General features: G+C 23.9%; 1 protein-coding gene across 1 annotated transcript; it reads left to right on the forward strand.

Moving 5' to 3' along the window:
- The first annotated feature begins 9,900 nt into the window (after positions 1 to 9,900).
- LOC114126373 (uncharacterized) lies at positions 9,901 to 18,093 on the forward strand. Its single transcript, XM_027990312.2, has 16 exons — positions 9,901 to 10,038; positions 10,172 to 10,517; positions 11,277 to 11,490; positions 11,569 to 11,855; positions 11,938 to 12,082; positions 13,110 to 13,237; positions 13,328 to 13,474; positions 13,550 to 13,674; positions 13,749 to 13,994; positions 14,055 to 14,163; positions 14,253 to 14,479; positions 15,218 to 15,380; positions 16,459 to 16,725; positions 16,784 to 17,122; positions 17,213 to 17,318; positions 17,385 to 18,093. The coding sequence occupies exons 1-16, from the start codon at positions 9,947 to 9,949 to the stop codon at positions 17,582 to 17,584; spliced, it is 3,141 nt and encodes a 1,046-aa protein (XP_027846113.1). The 5' UTR covers positions 9,901 to 9,946; the 3' UTR covers positions 17,585 to 18,093.
- The last annotated feature ends 505 nt before the right edge of the window (positions 18,094 to 18,598 follow it).

Genomic DNA, 18,598 nt, shown 5'->3' on the forward strand with positions numbered 1-18,598 from the left:
TAGGGACAGTAGTACACTAGCATGGTATGAATAAATTCAATATCAATGATAATAATAATAATAATAACTATATAGAATATATATAGTATATAACCTAACGTACAGGCGGGGATCTAGAAATCACAAATGGAAGGGGTCTTATTATCAAAAAATGATAAATAAAGAATTTGTTTTAAATATTTTTTAAAGTAATTTCATTTTATATAACTTAAAATACGGCCGAAGGGGGGATCTAAAGCCCCTTAGTTCTCCCTCAGATCTGAGCCTGTATACGTAATTAAATTTTATTAATCTAAAAAATATTTTAGATATTTTAATGTGTATAGTTACTAGTTAGTATATATGAAAAATAATCAGAAAAAATTCAATTTTTAGTTTTACAATCAATTTTGTCAATATTTTAACTTAAAAAAATCGTTCATATTTTTAAATCATTTTAAGTATATCTTATAAGAAATGTTGTGTTACATTTCAAACTTTTCGTCAATAAAAATAATTTAATAAGATATTTTTATTTTTAAATTATATCTAATCTAAAAAATATTAATATAAATATAATTCTATAATTTTTAATTTTTTAATGACAACACAAAAACAAATTAAATTTTATTGAAGTATTAAGATCTAATTTTTACAATGTAAGCAACCATTATTAATATTAAAGATTTACAACTATTTAAACAAATCTATTTATAGCTATATAATATCAATCCATCAAATTTATAAAATTTAAATCTACAACAAATATACTAATATGTATTTATGTATTAGCATTATAATAAATTGAATAATTAATACCGAAAACTGTATAATATAATAGTTACATATTATTATTTTTTGATGTATCTATCCATAATTTTTAGTTTATATAAATAAAATATGTGTGGATTTAAATTATATTCATATCCATAAGAGATAATAAATAATAATATATTAATAAGACAACAATTATAATAATATACCTAATATAATATGCATTAATTTATTATAGTTCTGTTGTATTTATATTAGGTACAATATATTATATATCTCACATTGATGATTTGCATAGCTTTGTTAAAAAAAAAAGTATTTTTAATGCATTATTAAAAACAAAATATTAAGTGCAAAATGATTTTTAACGCTCAAAGCAAAAATTCCTAATGTCTAAGTAAATTTTACATAATTATCATAATTGTCTAAACTACTTTAAATAAAAATTAAAACGCTGTAAAGTATTGAACTACAAACTTTAAATTTAAGTTTCCTAGTTGACAGTTTGCTAAATATTTTGAATAATTACAAATTATGTGTTAAAACTAAAACTAAATATTATTATTTTTAATTTTCATGCAGAGTTGCACACACAAGTTAATTAAGTTCTTAGAGCTTCAAAATAAATTGTTATAGGAACTTTGACGTTGTTTAATGTATTTCGTTATAAAATAAGAGTTATAGTATAATAATGGCGTATGCTACTTACATTCCAAGAGAAACTGTCTATGTGTTATAACTCTTTTTAATATACAGGGTGATTTAAGAATAATATAGTACATCGTCGAAAATAATATAATTCTCTGTAAAGAAGATACGGAAAATTCCAAAGTGTATTTTTTAATAAATATAAAGATTTTCACTTACGTTATAACTTATAAGTATTAAATTTTGACAACTAAAAATTTTGAAAATCATCTAATTGTTTTATCCTCATAATTAAACATATATATTATAAAATATATAGAAAGAGAGAGAGATTTTTTGATATAAATAACAAGTGCTACTGATCCCCAATCGCTTAACATGTAAACCATCCTTGAATATTATGAACACAATTTGTATTTTAACCCTCATAATTGTCCATTACAATATTTTATTTTATATTTTTTTTTTTTTGTTACCCTGACAAATAATTATAAATTTGTTTTTGTTTTTTACAGTAAAAATATGCATATTTATTATAGAATTAACTAATTAAATATAATAAGGAAGGTAAAATTCTTTACGGAATTTTTATATACCAATAATCTATAGCCACAAAGAAATAGTGTTATTCACACAAAACCTAACTATCCAATGTTTATTAGATACCAATTTTAATATTATAATATATTTACGTTATACACAATACATAATCCACCCGGTTTTGCATTCCTTATTTTTTTTTTATTTTTAGTGTAAATATAAATTTATTCTTAAAATAAAAACCGTAGACGTTTTGTAATCATGGAAATGGTTATTCAGTGTTTTAATACAGATTTATCATCTTTGACCATTATTTTAACATTGTGATTAAAAAGTTCTAACGTACATGGTATTCAAAATATTTTATGGGTAATAACGAATTATTTTAGTTAACTAATTAATTAATAAACTCACTCTGGTTCACCCACGAAGGATTTCACCTCTAATATTTCAATGACTGGATTTGATACCAATAAGGCGCCGTTGTCAGCCTGCGGGATGGTTCTAATTGAACCAAAAAGTCCGACTGACTTTGATCTGGCAGTTAATGATTTCTCATTTCAACTTAAAAGAGCTTACGCTCAATGCCAAATAAAGCATTTATGACTTTTGATTCTGAGATAAAGACGCCACAATAATTCCAACAAAAGCAAAACGACTGATAGAACTCAACATGGAAGACCACGATTTAACTGCAACAAGTAGTTGTTAACACCGATCTCTGCAGTGGTTACCGTAGGAAAAGATTTGTCAAGAGCATACTTTGTTGTGGCGCACACTTCATAGTTTTCTGTTGTGCACCCTAGGTGTAAAGTTAGGTTTTCATATACCACGCATACAATCAACGACAATAATAAAATGTAAAAATTTTAAATTATTATTTGAGACATACTAGGTATATAATAAGATGTAGTATAAGGTACATAAGTTAAGTATTAGGTATACCTATTATTTTAAAAGTGTATTTTATACATAATCGGTAAAGTTGATTAGGTACATTTTTTTATGTAAATATCATATTCATCATCAGTTTTCACAAATAAAAGTTAACTTATTTAATCGGTTTATAATTATTATAAAATTCCAAAAAGTTATGGTAAAATTAATTTATAGCATGTGAAAATTATCATATCATAAAATTATTAATTTTATACATTTTATCATCAATTATCATTTTCTAGGTATGATGGTCTAATTTTTAAAACATTTTGACCCTTTTTGAACTATTATATAAGGCATGACAAGTTTTATTTTATTTATGAATATTTATGTATGGGTAAATTATGTTTAGAAATTAAATACAAGGTTCCTATTAAAGATGTTAACTTCCCAATTAAAAATATTATAAACATTTAATTAATATTTTTTTTATAAGCATTTCAAGTTAAAAATAAATAAAATTCGTCAAAATCTGGAAAATAAACGATTATAATATTTTAGTTAGAAATTTATAAGGTATTATTAACCCGACAATTAATAACAATTATATTATAGGTCCTATAAAATGGTATACATACGTTATATTATAATAAAAAGTTAATAATAAAATAAATGTAATGTTTTCTAAAAAAAATAGATCAATCTAATGTAATAATAAAAGTAAAATAAATAAATTTAATAGCTTTATCAAAAATCATATCATGAAATATACTTAGTGATGATATAGACCGACAGATCGTCTCCGCTCAGCTTCGTTTTTCGTATACCTACAATAATAGGTATGTAATTTAATTTTAATTTAAGATCCTATTTCCCATTTACGTTAAAAAATCTATGCCAATTCCAATAATTTATATAGTCTTTTCGTTTTCTAATTTTGCATATTATGCCTTGAGCATAGATTGTAAAAAAAAAAAGATCCTATTACCTATTACAGTGACACAATTGATATCTCATTGTACCTACAGGCGTGCAGCAGAATAGTACCTACTTGCCAACCTTTTTAAATAACAAGCATGATACGATTGAAATATAATAAAATTTTATACGGTCATAATTTTGAATCGAATTGACTTTTTTACCTGTAAGAAATGTATCGATTGCGCCGCGTATCAACTCCGCCAAATTTTTTTACATATTGATTTTGTCGGCTATCGACTTTGCCGAACTTTTCTACATATTAATTCCGCTGACTATTAACCTGCTGATAATTTGTAAATTATTAATTTTAATAACGATACAATGAAAAATGCTTACATTTACACAACTAACAGTTGTTAATCGTTTCATTCAAAACTGAACACATAATTCACCAAAACATAATATGCAAATATATTTTTATTTTCACATGTAATGAATTTAAATTTCAAAGATACAATAATTATAAACTAATTTTTATACAATAACCTAACCTAGATAAACGATTATAAAATAAGTAAAAATTAAAATAAAAAAATAAAAAAAATAAATATATTATAACAAAAATTGTTAACGATTATTTAAATAAAAAAATTGATAGATTCACCTAGACAAAACTGGCATCAACCACCATTTAAAAAAATATATTAACTTAACACTATAATTAACCTACAAATTTTAATTGTAAAAATATTTTGTAAAAAACCAATAACTATCTATTTTAATTATATTATTTTACTATTGTATTTAATTGCTTTTTTGCTATAATATATGTATAATTATATTATATTTACCATTATGGACAACAATGTTAAAATTGTTTTGATTCAAAAACCAAAAATAAAATATAGTAAACTGGGTGTATCTACACTGTTAATTAAAAATATATATATACTTTATAATATGATGTATAGGTTAATGTTTAAATTAGTTTAATAAATAGTCGATGGAATAATCATAAACAAATATCCGGCGAAATCAATAAAACGCTTTTTATACAGATATCTTATAAGAACAAAATATACGAGAGAAGAGATTAAACAACAAAAGATACATGAGTAACTTAATATGTTTTAATCTTTTTTTTATTTATATATAAAACAATTTATTATTTTATATATATATTATATATGATGTCAAAAGTATAGAAAACCCCTACCTAATGATTTTCTTATTAATAATTATTGAAAATAAATATAAAAAAAAAAAACAGCGGGATACGAAAATACCTACCTATTTACGGAACACGTCAGCTTTCGACAAAATTGATTTTAGTTATATATGGTTATTCAAACAATTTAATTTTTAAAGTCTCGGAACTTGTAGGTGCCTATTATAGGTACATTATTATTTCCTATATGTATACAATGATGTATTGACAATTGACATATTTATAGTATTTAAATTTTAACTAATTTTTAGATTCTTATACAATTATATAAATATTACAAATCATCGATTTTGTTATCACATCGTTATAATATTGACATCAATATTGACTTTACATAATGAGTTAGGTAAATTTTAAATATATGCTATATAGTACCTATTTATTGTACATATTTTTATATTTTTGACTAAAAGTAATTTAACCAACTAAGTTAAGAAAATAATGAAAATATAATGTATACATTTATAACATAATTATATTTTCAGAAATAAATGCTAATTCACCTTTTTCCTTTGCTCAGAATCGGAACCTACTATATCATAGTTTTTATAATTACAGCAGATCTATTTCTCCTGGTTTTATTTAATATTTACCTATGTTTTATAAATCATATGTTGTATCAAAAAGTATTATTGACAATTTATAATTAATATTTTAAAATAATGGCAATTTAAGAAAACGATTTAATCAGTTTGGAAAAGGCTTAAAAAATATTCACTATGTGTGTTTTTATTTACAACAGTACCTAGAACAGTGTCCAATGGGCAATAACCATGTAATTTTCTTACACCGTCAGAACCCAAAAAAAAAAAAACCTGCCTAATAATGTAAAAAATATAAACCACAAACATAATAAACAAAAAAAAAATGTAATAAATATGTTTTTAAAACATTTTCATTTTATAAAATAATTGTTTACTTGAAAATGCTATAGCCTATAAAAATAATAGTTAACCACATAAACTATACGCTACAATGCACATGCACTAAACTAGTTATATTTTCTTTATTGAATAATAATATAATTGTAAAACATTTTAGGTACCAACATTTTTTACTAAACATAAAAATAAAAAGTCTGCGATACTTATATATAGTATATTATCTGCTAGTCACCAAGTGACCTTAAGTTACAAATGTTTAATCTAAAAATTCTATATTCATGATCAAGGATAAATTAGATTTTCTGTATTGTGAATCGCGATTATCTTTATCTAATATAGATATAGAATGTAGATAATTCTAGTATGTAATATGTTTTTGATAAAACGATAAATACTTCTTGTGATATTTGAAATTTTATTTTATTATATTAGATTATAATCATGCTAGTATGTGTTGGCTTGTTAGTTATTACTATACCGTTTATGTAGTTTCAAGTGTGTACCTATCTTATAAACGTTATTAAGTTATTTTAAAATGTTATTAAAAATTAATTTTAAAACATATAGGTACCGTTAAAACTTAAAACAAATAAAAACTGTGACACATTTATAGGTATCTTAACAGTTAAAGATATAAAGAAATTGTCTTATTTTGTTAAGTTTATTTATAAAATTATTATGAAACATCAATTATTTACTATGCAACTATTAATTGTAAACAATATAATAATATTATTTCCTTTTACTTTAAAGTTTTGTAACGGTATGTTGAATATACTATATATATATGTGTGTGTGTGTATGTACAATAATACAACTTCTGAGTACAATAGACGGTCACTCGATGACGGGTTGATACATTTTTATATTGCGTGGTGGTGGGTCGATAACAAACAAGTACCCTATATTCGAGTAGAATCCAATGTAAATACTTTGAAAATATTGCTTTTATCTAGATAAATATTCAATTAGGGCAATACACACCTGGGTAAATACTAATTTCAAACCGGGACTATGGTATAAGCTATACAGGTACATATGCAAATTATCAATTATATACATATTATATGGCTGTCACTTGTCAGTTGTCATGGTCGAATAACAAAACTTATGATCGTAATGAAAATATCTAATTCTAATGTATTCTGAAGAAATTATTATTAATGAATAAGTATTAATAAGTTTTGCATAATAATTGAATTAGCAATACAAACAGAAATGTTTAAATATAGAAAGTATTTAAAAATCATATTACTGCAAGTTTACGGAGTGGTAAATCTTACATTTTCCAATGAACGTGACAACATTAAATAAATATGTATAATTGTGATTTAGTCCACGCAATAGAATTTTTTCATACTTCCATAATATTATATAGATTGTAAATTGTAATTCATAAGTATAATAGGTATACATATACTAGGTATGTATGTTTCCGACGATCGTTTGTGCGAATCAATACCAATAGATACGAATTGCTTTGTAAATATTAATATAAAACTATGTATACCTTCATTATACATAAATAGATAGAATACGTTTTATCAACACTATTACCAGACAACGTAGCATGTAGGTACAATCAAAATGTATAAAGGGTCGTAGTTCAAGATCCACGTTGTTCGTTAATAGCTTGAAGTAATATAATAAAATGTTTTTTCTCTGGACTGTATTACTCGATAAATTCCATTAATGGCCCAATATACTGTTTGCTATATCTTGTAATTAATTAAAGAGTTTTGATAAAAATTGTGATCTAATTTCGAAATTGATACCATACACGGTATATGTTAAAATGGATATTATTTACATTCAACTACGTTTCTCTGTTAATATATATACACAATAACATCAGTTGAATCGGTACTCCTTGCGGATGTTAAACTATTAAATAATAAATTCAATTTAATTTTTATTGAATTTTCTAATGATAACATTTTAAATCATAAATCACAATTTATATCGTTATTTTCGCATTCATTGATCAAAAGTAAAAAATAAATCGTCATTGACATCATTATTCAATATGTTCGTTTAACAAGAGGACAAATTAAATTAATATTTTGAGTACTTAAGAATATCTCTTATTTTTAACTGTATAAATATTCGAGACAAAGTTAATAAGAACAAATTATTAAAATATATTGCAGAATATAATACCGGTTCAGTTTGATAAAATATAATATACACTATACAATAAATGAATAATATTTGAAAAGTGTTTTTAAGACTTCAAATCACTTATAATTTAATTTCGGATAGTTGAAAATACATTTCAGTCTGAAAATGAAGCTGAACAGTTCGTTATTTTCGTTTAAACTGAACTTATTGATACAAAAACAAATAATCATTAATTGTAAGATTTATAAAAATAAATTATAGAAACCCAAATTAGAGTCATAAGACCCTTCCTTGTTGGAATACTTTCGAGGATTACGCTTGCCGGAATACAATAATATTAAGTATAAAAGTAGTGGGTTACTTCATTTTTCATTTCGAAAAATACCAATAAATTAAATAAATTTAACAAGATGAAAGTAAAATATAACGTAAGAAATATAACTACGTCCATTTCGCTAGCCTCCCCAACAACGAAATTATAAACAATTTTTATGCAAATATTTTGAGTGTCATTTATATGAATTTATATGACAGTTTCTACTTTTTTAGAATTTGTACGACATTATTATTAGAAATATTTAAGTAGGTAGGAACATAATTAAATTATTGTTAATTTATACATTTATAAATGTATAATTATTTATTATTCACTGATTACTTATATAATTTTAAATTATTAGGAAGCTCAAACAATATTAAAAAAAAAAAATCGTTACCTTTTTTATCGTTATTAGACTGTATAAATACATTTTAATTTTGTATTCTGAAAAAAAATATTTTTCTGTGAATTTCTCTTAAAAAAAATCAAATTTTGAACTAATAGTTAATTAGGTAGATATTACTGATTTATAAGTACCAATTTAAAGTTTAAATAAGTATAGTTGAAGTAGTGGATTCGCATAGTCACTCAACATGTCAGTCCAACAATACCACTACCTACCCTCATAAAAGTTATAACTAGGACTCTGAACGACTGAACATATTAAAATATGATATTATTATCACGCATGATAGATAAATCAATCTTTCCATTTTTGATTTTTTAATAATTGTTCGTAGACCTATACCGGTTATGCCACAAATCAAGATAGACCATAGTAAAATGTGTATTAATATTACTAATATTAGGTACCTAGTAATATTTGTATAAATGTTATACATTAGGTACCTATAAATACAAATAATAAAAGTAGAAAACATATTTTTTTTTACATTTTTGTGAATATATTATAATATTGTGATAATAACAGTTGGTATTATTCTTTTAGTTACTAAAAAATAGCACTCAATAAAGTATGAAAAAAAATCACAAAATAATGTACATGAGCATATTACTTAAAATGGGTGTAGGTACTTGTAAATAATTACCTCGCGCGTGTTTCACCAAAGGGTTATTTATGTTATTTCGTCATTCGTGACATTATATGATTGATTTTTGTTGGTTGTCTAATCATTCTAATCTTCGTGTTCATAATAATACCTACCTAAATTATTGATTAATGTTAATGTTTAATTTTATTATTTTCGTTAGACAGTACTAAAATATTACAATGTAATCAACTACTTACAGTAGGTAGTAAGTTGTTATCACCTATTTACAGATTCGACTTTCGAGTACGGCTTTAGAATTTAGATAGATCCACCATCCACGGTTATATATGATATATCTATAGCATATTTAATCTATTCTCATTTCTGTTCCTCTAGTTAAATCTACAACTGTGGCTTCGACCCAATCGTTCCATTATTATTATCATAGAATAATATTACTCATTTTTTGCCGGTGACCTGTCTTATCTGATAACGCTGGTATTGATAAGATTATTATTTATTTGGATTTTTGATTCAATTGATTGAAGAATGAACTACTAAGTATAGAAGAAAAATATGTCAAAATACTATAATTGCTTTATTATTTATTACAATTTTAATTTTGTTTACCAAATACCATAATAACTATAAATGTTATACAATGGTTCGTGTTATAACGGCCTATAACTTCGAAGGGCAAAAAGTAGATACCTGTGCTGATCCAGTTGCTTTCACATCGGCTCCTTCAAATAGGTAAATATTACTATTGAAGCTTCTGAAACTAAAATAGTACATTATTAGGTACTATAGGTATTAACTATTACACAATTCTTGTGTAATTAATAACCAAATATTTATGCAAAAACACTTTGTGTGTATGGTTTAGGTTGTTGATAGCATTGGCTTATCATGCCATTGAGGTTCGAGATTTATCTGATGAGGCTAAGCCTACCTATACAATTCCTACTGTCGATCAAGTAATTCAGTTATCCTATTGTACTTCTGGAAATTACATTGCTACTCTAGAAACAAAGCAAAAGAGGTCTGGAGATGATGCACTGTATTTGAGAGTTTATTGCAATTGGGAACAATGCAGTCAAGGAACTCCACCATTAAGAGCCAGAATAGCTGGACGTGTGACACCAACTGGGTCACAAATTGGAGACAATGCATTAGATATGATTGAGATCCCTGTTAAGTCTACAACAATAAATGCATTTTCCTGTTGTCAGGTAATACATAAGAATTTCATAAAATAAGTAAATTATATATTATAATAAAAATGTACCTATATAAAATAATAAATATTCTCTATGTTTCAAATGTTTCAATGTATCATAAACTTTTTAATAATGAGTTAAATAATGGTTTATTTCCATTATGATATCTAAACAATTTTAGGTAACTAAACTTGTTGAAAGAGTGACAATATTTATTTTATTATTTCTCAAGATATACTAGTTATCAATCAAATGTTTGAAAATAAAAAGAATGTGGTCTTTGAACAAAATATTAAAACATTTCAAATAACATAATTTTATATCAGAATTCAAAATCCAGTACAAAGCTTAGAGTATAAACTTAGGTACTTTCATAGAGATTTTTACAACAAATTCCTTATTGTGATGCTTATTTACATGCATTGTCCTGTTACATCATATTAATTAATAAATAAATGTTTAGAGTTACATAAAAATCCTCTCACATTTAAAATATTATGTGATCTCATAAAATAGTGAAATTCAAATGTATTAACTGTGTTCCTTTTACAGTTATACCCTTTAACTTAGAAAATTCATATGCAATATTTCACAATTGTAACTGTCTAAATTAAACATAATAATATGTACAACACTTATAAAATATCTTCCATTTTATTAGAAATGCATGAATGTATTACACTTAAAATAAAAACTTCAAATTGTATGTTGTATTTATAAACATTTTCAAATATTTTTTTAATAAAATTTATTAATAATTATAATTTACAGGAAACAGGAAATATTGTGATTGCATCTAAATGTATACTTAGTATTTTTAGAATGGTAATAAAAACTCATGATATATCTCGACTACGGTTCTTAGATTTCGATACATGGCCAATGATTATGAATCTCAAGTTTAATGTCTGTGGTTTACAAATAGAACAAGACATTGTAACTGCTTTTGGAGAAAGAAAAGTACAAGTATTTCAGATTATTAAAGGTATTCGTTAAATTAATATATTATAATTATATATTCTTTTAAAAATATTAATGTTCATACTTTATTTTTAATTTTTAGATACCAAACAAGTATCTGATTGGAGTTCTACGAATAGTTCTATGAAAACTAATACTGCTCAAGAATACCCTGTGCAATATGAAGTTTCGTCTGGACCTATTGATTTAAATAAACTAATAAAATCAAAAACTGATACTTACCTTAGGCCACTTGTTAACCCAAAATGTTTTCCAATTATGGTGATGACTCCTGGTTTTGATGATAGTGCTTTGGTAGAACAAGAGGAAAATGCTCCATTTAATATTGCTTCTCTACCTATCACGATAAATGAAACTGAAGCTATTGATGTATGAAATATTATTTATTTATTTTGTATATTAAATACTCAACTAATTGTTTATGATTTATTATTATTATTATTATTTGTAGCCTTGGAGTGAACCTATCAATTGGACAGTTAAAATATTATTGCAACTTGAATTAAATATGAGCAGATGTCATGTTACAAATGAATGTATAAAATCTGTACTGTTACACTTGGTATATAAGCGACATGAAACATCTAAAGTATTAGGTAATTGATGTGAAATATATACACAACACTTAATATATTTATAAAATTTTACATTTTTATTCAGAAAAAATTTCGATAAGAGATAAACATAACATTTTCCTAATTTGTTCTGTTATTTTCTATAACCATATTTAATACATTTATTCCAACTAATGAAAATTAAATAGAAATTATTTTTAATAAGTAATTTCTAATATATTACACAGTACACCAAAGATTAACTTGTTGACTGCCAAATGACCGTCGGCAGTCATCTGTAATTCTCAAATGTTATACATTTGTGAGTTAGTGACCACCGGCGACCCATAGCTTATCATTACTACCATACCACATGATCGCCGGTCACCATTATTACTGGTTTTACATTATTAACTTTTCTGTGGTGTCTAAGGACTGTGGCTCATTACAATTTTTTTTTGATTTAATAAATTTTATTTTATTTTATTTTTAAATTTTTTTAAAATATATAATGTATACAAATTTGGAAGACATTGAAAAATATGCTTGGCATATAAATTATTCCTATTGAATGACCGCCAACGTCATATGGTAGTCAACGTATTAAAATGTATTTTATTTTAAATTGTTTTAATTTTGTTTCTAATATTTTGGATAACATATTATTTAATATGTACTTTATAGTTTAATTAATAAATAACTAATTTTAATAATTAATTCTTCTCAAAATAAAATCAGAAAATACATTTTTTTTTCTACTTTGACATCTTGTTTAAATTATTCTGCTAGCTCCACATTGGTTGGTTATCAATTTATTGATGTCCATTAAAAAAAATAGTGGTATACTTACTGTTTTATTTATTTTTTGTTTTTTTTTTACATGACAATTCAATTACATTTTTTTATTGAAAACTAAAGTATTTCCATTACAATTTTCTTTAAATATTGATTGAAACTCTTGATTACTTAATAAAAGTAACTAATTCAATTTTATAAATGTACTAATGATAGTTTCTATTAATATCAGAGTGAGCATTCATGTCATTTATGTATTATTTTGATATTTTAGAATGGAATTTTCCTCGTTTTCGCACTGAAACATACAAGCACTTAGTATGTGTTAACTGCTTAATAAGTTTAAAAGAAGAAGCATTTGTTTATCATTCTCTTGTTACACATGAAAAAAATGAAGTGGAGGTATATAATACTAATTAAGCATTTTAGGAAGTTTAATATTATACTTTTATACAGTGTACCCTGTATAACTGTGAATTTATTTGATTATAGATGACTCCAGCACAATGTATTACTGTTTATAATTTTATGTCACCTGTTGTTAAAATGTTTATGGATCGTTCAGTACTACATGTATTGACTACTTCTAGCTTAGAAACATACACAATTAGATTGTTTCCTTCTTCAAGTCCTTCTCCGGTATATGCAATTGTTATTTATATTATAGTTTTGTTTTAAATAATTTATTAGTTGACAATTTTTTTTTTATTTTAGTCACATATTTTATCTGAACGTGTAACCTTAATTGGTCATAAACCATTTTTGGGTATTGTTGACATGGTACTTTTAGAAAATAAATTGGTTATTTTCACTTCTGCTAATCCAAATCAAGACAATAAGTAAATATAAATAAAAATACATCTATTTATTATTCTAACGCTAACATTTTGACTTATTATTGTCCTTCTGCTAGGGTGAACAATAGTTGGACACTTTACATGTTAATGCTGCCTTCTCCTAGTAGTATATGTAAAGTTCTTACATTCAAAGCAAGGATTTCTAGATTCAAAACTCCAAATAAGTACATCCATTTGATGAAAGAAGCTTTAAATATATCTGATATTGTAGAAAATTATATGTATCATGGTTGTGGTTCTGCTCGTTTAGGAAATAATGATTTCAAAAAATTTTGCTGCCTTGTAGCTGACCACTATTTTTTGTAAGTTTGATAAATGTATAAACATATTTTTTAAATAGCATTAATACATTTATGTTTAAGATTTAAAAAAGATGGATGGCAGTGGTCTTATCAACTTTATGAAAAAGCTAATTTGTTGCCAATGGATATATTTATTCGAATGAAACAATTAGAAGATATGTACAAACGTGTAAGTGAAAATAATTCTATTTTCATTTAATTATTAAAATTATTAAATATCATAAGATTTTTATTGAAATTATATTGTATTACTTTCAGGTAAAACGCCCAGTAAATACAATTCCAGCACTGAAATTTTATATTAATTCATGGATACATGATCATACTGATCAAGTTGATTTAAAAACATTTATGTATGGGATTAAGATAGCTGAAAGAAGTTGTGATTTATTGTATATTGCTGAACTTGTATTATCTGAGAAGTCTATTAGAAAACTACCACTAAATAATGCTATTAAACACATTAAAAAAAATTTAGAAGCCAGGTACTTAAAATAAATTGTTCTACTTATACTACCATAATATTCATAACGTATCACAAATAAAGTAATACTTTTTAAATTCTGAGTGAAGCGAGGAATGTATTGGTTTTACAATGATGTTTATTTCTTTTTTTTTCTGTGAGCACTTTTTCTTCTCTTAAACTTGCTCAAAAGTAACAAGTGTAGCACTTTTTCTGAAAGGTAATGTTCTTAAACTGGTACTTTAGAGAGGTCATTTTTTGATTTTCTCAATAGTTATTTAACGTCACAGGAAAAACACCAAAAAGTTACGAAAAAAACGGAATTTCAATTTCTTACGCTTTGTTTATCACCTTAGAAATGAATAATATTTAATTATTCAATGAAATAAAAAATATTCTTTCGTTTTCTCAGAATCGTTTTTTATCGAATGCAATAATTGCATTCAAATTGAATACTGCAAAATTACACTATCCTGTCCGAGGACTAAAGGGACGATATGGACAAACTTCCTTCACTGCAATGCTGACCTACTTTTTTTTATGTGATTTAATTTCTATAGTTCCATATTATAATCATATCAAATTCAAATATTGATGTAAATCTTTTTTATTTATTATAAACTTTATCAACAATTTATTTATAAAATATTTCATAATTTATTAATGTGGTAACACAGAAAAACTATAGAAATACATCTTTTATAATAACAATCATTAGTGCAATGAACACTTTAATTTTTATTTCATATTTTTTGTGTAGTTATGAATGGAAAGGTGCCTTAACATTTGCATTGCTATTCCTATACTCATTATCTAACATTGAAACTAAGGATGTCTCAGAAATGTATAATGAAGCAGATGAAATTTCAAATAAATCATTTGTGCAATTTTGCAATGCCTATTCCAATTTATTAATAGAACAAGTGAGTTAAGTCTAAATTTAGTTTAATAAGCAAAATTATTAATTTATGAACTGTATTTATTTTTAAATTAGATAATATGCAATATGTATTTAAAGTATATCTATTCCTTTTCTATCAACTGTAAATCTTTATGTAATAATGAATTTTTTAAGTTAGGAGAATATATTAAAAATTTTAGTTAATATTTTATTAAATTAAAAAAAAATCTTCTTTATAATGTATCTACAGTTTGTATAAAGTATAGTAATAAATTATCTGTACATTCTAGGCTCATGTATAAATCAATTTTTACTATTTTAAAGTTTTAATATTTAAAAAAAAACATTTATAAAAAAAGTAATTTATAATCTAATACTAATTTTTATTTTTTACAGATTAATTTTTCTATTTTAGAACTACTCATTATTTCAAAAAAATTTCTTTGTAAATATTTTTTTACACATTTTTAAGTTGTAATTTTTATAATTTTTTACTGTTGTGTTTGAAAATAAATATTTTCAATTTATGTTTAACGATAAAAGTGTTCATATTTTTTAAAAAATTATTAAACCAATTATATTATTTCTATTTCACTGTGAAAACTAAATTATGACTTATGACGATGAGTTAATGACAAAATAAATAATTAGTTTTAATATATTAAATTATATTTTATTTCCTTTGAAAAAATTATAAAACATAAAATAATAATATGTATAAGACTTTAATATTTTTTTTTAAAAAAAAAGGAATGTACTTTGATAAAAGAATTATCACATATAAATATTAAATATTATATATTGAATGTATTTCCTTTAAAAATAATTTATGTTTAGTATTTTAAATTCATAAATATTTCATAGTATCAGAGAAAATGTTACAAACATTTTATTGGGTAAATTATTTAATTGTTATTTTTTTAATTTACAATCCACAATGTAAGAAAACGTTTTAAATAGATAATGTACTAAATTTAAATCCAATATAATCTTATACCTCTTCTGTAGTTTATATAAATATATATATATATATAAAGTATAGTATTTTAATTAATTAAAATTTAAGTATTATATACTTATAATAATATTATTGTTAACAGGATTCTTCGTTTTCTGAATTTTCGCTAATATTGATGCAAGAAACTCCAATTTTAATTGCTCACGGCTTAGCAGAAATAATTTCTTCTGGTCAATCTATGAAACTTAGAAAAGTGATTCAAGCATTTCAAAAATACATTGGATCTCATATGTACTCTACAAATGTGACAGAAGTCTTCAAACGATTTCTCGAATTACATTTTTCTCGTTACTATGGACATGACAAAACACCAGATCTCAACAAGAAATATGTCTGTGATGCCATCAAGGTAAAATAATTTTTTTCCTCTGGTCAATAATAATATAAATATTTTAATTTGCTTTTAGATTCTATTCAGACAATACCTAACAGATCTCACAAAACCAATTTCTGAAAATTGTACACAAACTAATATCAGAGACTGGAAAAATATCTACAATTCACAAATACCAGGCTATATACAAATGCTGCCATGCTATAACAGCAACAATGAAAATTTAATAAAACTACAAAGCCTGTTTTACACTAATTGGCTAACTAATGATTTCAAAGAAGACATAAAACAAGTTCTCCCTTTATTGAGCAAGCCACCATTAAGTTTGGAGATCATGGCCTCTGAAAATACAACAAAAACAATTGAAATACTTATAGATAAGTGCCCTCAAGCTGTTTTAAAGTATTCTATTGTAAGTATGAGGGGCACCTATATATTATAATTTTTTGTAAAATTTCTCAGTTTATTAGTAGTTACCAATGCTTAATGGTTTTGTTTTTAGGATTGTTTAAAGTCTACATCTGAATGGAAACATACAACAAGTTTATTAGAAAAAAAATCAAAATCAGATATAGATAATCAATCTAAATATCATGAAGTTTTACATGGTAAAAAATTTAACATATATTTTATGCTATTGTTTTTATTTAATCTTATGTACGTTTTGTATTTAGATATGTTGGAATATTTGTCACATAATATGTGTGTTGAGGATCTTTGTAATATACTACCAGAAGAGAGTTCAACAAATATAGGTCATGATGAGTATCAAACATATGTAATCACTTGTCAAAAAATCAACCAAGCAAATCAAATTAAATCAATGGTCATGGCTACTGGTCAACAACTTTTAGCTTCACTTAATTTTAAATAATTTTAAAAACATATATTTAATGCTTTTGTGCACTAGCTTTCAATCTTCAAAAACTAATTTCAGCATCAATCAAACTATTTTAATAATTTAACATTGAATATTTTAATGTACTAGTTTATTAAAGTTTTTATTTTTTTCTTATAACCATATAAATGTGAACAATATTGGTTGGTTAATGTTAAAAATATTCTTTGGTTAATGCTCATTACAGAGTATTTTAAAATTAACATTTTAATATACACCTTATTTTGAAATTTTAGAACTTTTCTATATTTATAAAATATTTGAGATATCCAATTTAAAATTGATTATTTTTTTATTTTTTTACTAGATATACTCGTAACTACTTAATAAGCTTTTATTTACAATTTAAATTCTAAACACAAAGCTTAAGTAATAATAAAAGTATATTTTTACATTGATATTAGTTTATCAAACAAAAATTGTTCTGTCATCTACACGTTCTAGTCTTAAGAACATTTATATGTACACCATTCATTAATTTTAATTATTATTGTTATTTTGTTTTATTTTTATTTTATTGTTGACATCAAATTACAAATAAAAACTATAATTATGAAATAGTTATTCCTGCTTGCTGTTATACTTGAAGTATAACTGAAAAAGTTTGACCTTGATGGTTCTAAAAGTATTATGATGAACTATAGTGGTGTTTAATATTATACAGTTCAATCTCTAAGTAATGGACTCTTTAAATGCCTGACATTTTATCTGCTATTTAGAGATATATATTATGTATATATTTTAAAATGTAGATATTTAGTATTAACCATAAATTCGTAATTGAAAAAGAGTAAATATAAATAAAAAAGTGGTACAATTTATTTTTATTTATGAAATAGTAACATTTATTTGACCCTTACCTACCAAACTAACATACAAATACACCAATCATTCAAAAAAATATATCCTAGTCTCAGCAAGGTCTTTTATCAGTATGTACCTGATTTCACCAGAATTATGACAATATTATAAAATGACAATCTAATTTTG

Source organism: Aphis gossypii, chromosome 3 (genome assembly GCF_020184175.1).
Source record: "Aphis gossypii isolate Hap1 chromosome 3, ASM2018417v2, whole genome shotgun sequence".
NCBI classification, from domain to species: Eukaryota; Metazoa; Arthropoda; class Insecta; order Hemiptera; family Aphididae; genus Aphis; species Aphis gossypii.

Bases quoted from the DNA above. Each gene is read 5' to 3' on its own strand.
- LOC114126373 (XM_027990312.2), top strand. From the start codon at position 9,947: ATGGTTCGTGTTATAACGGCCTATAACTTCGAAGGGCAAAAAGTAGAT. The intron at 12,083-13,109 runs GTAATTGATGTG...TTGATATTTTAG, and splicing joins TGAAACATCTAAAGTATTAG to AATGGAATTTTCCTCGTTTT. The intron at 13,475-13,549 runs GTATATGCAATT...TTTTTATTTTAG, and splicing joins CTTCTTCAAGTCCTTCTCCG to TCACATATTTTATCTGAACG.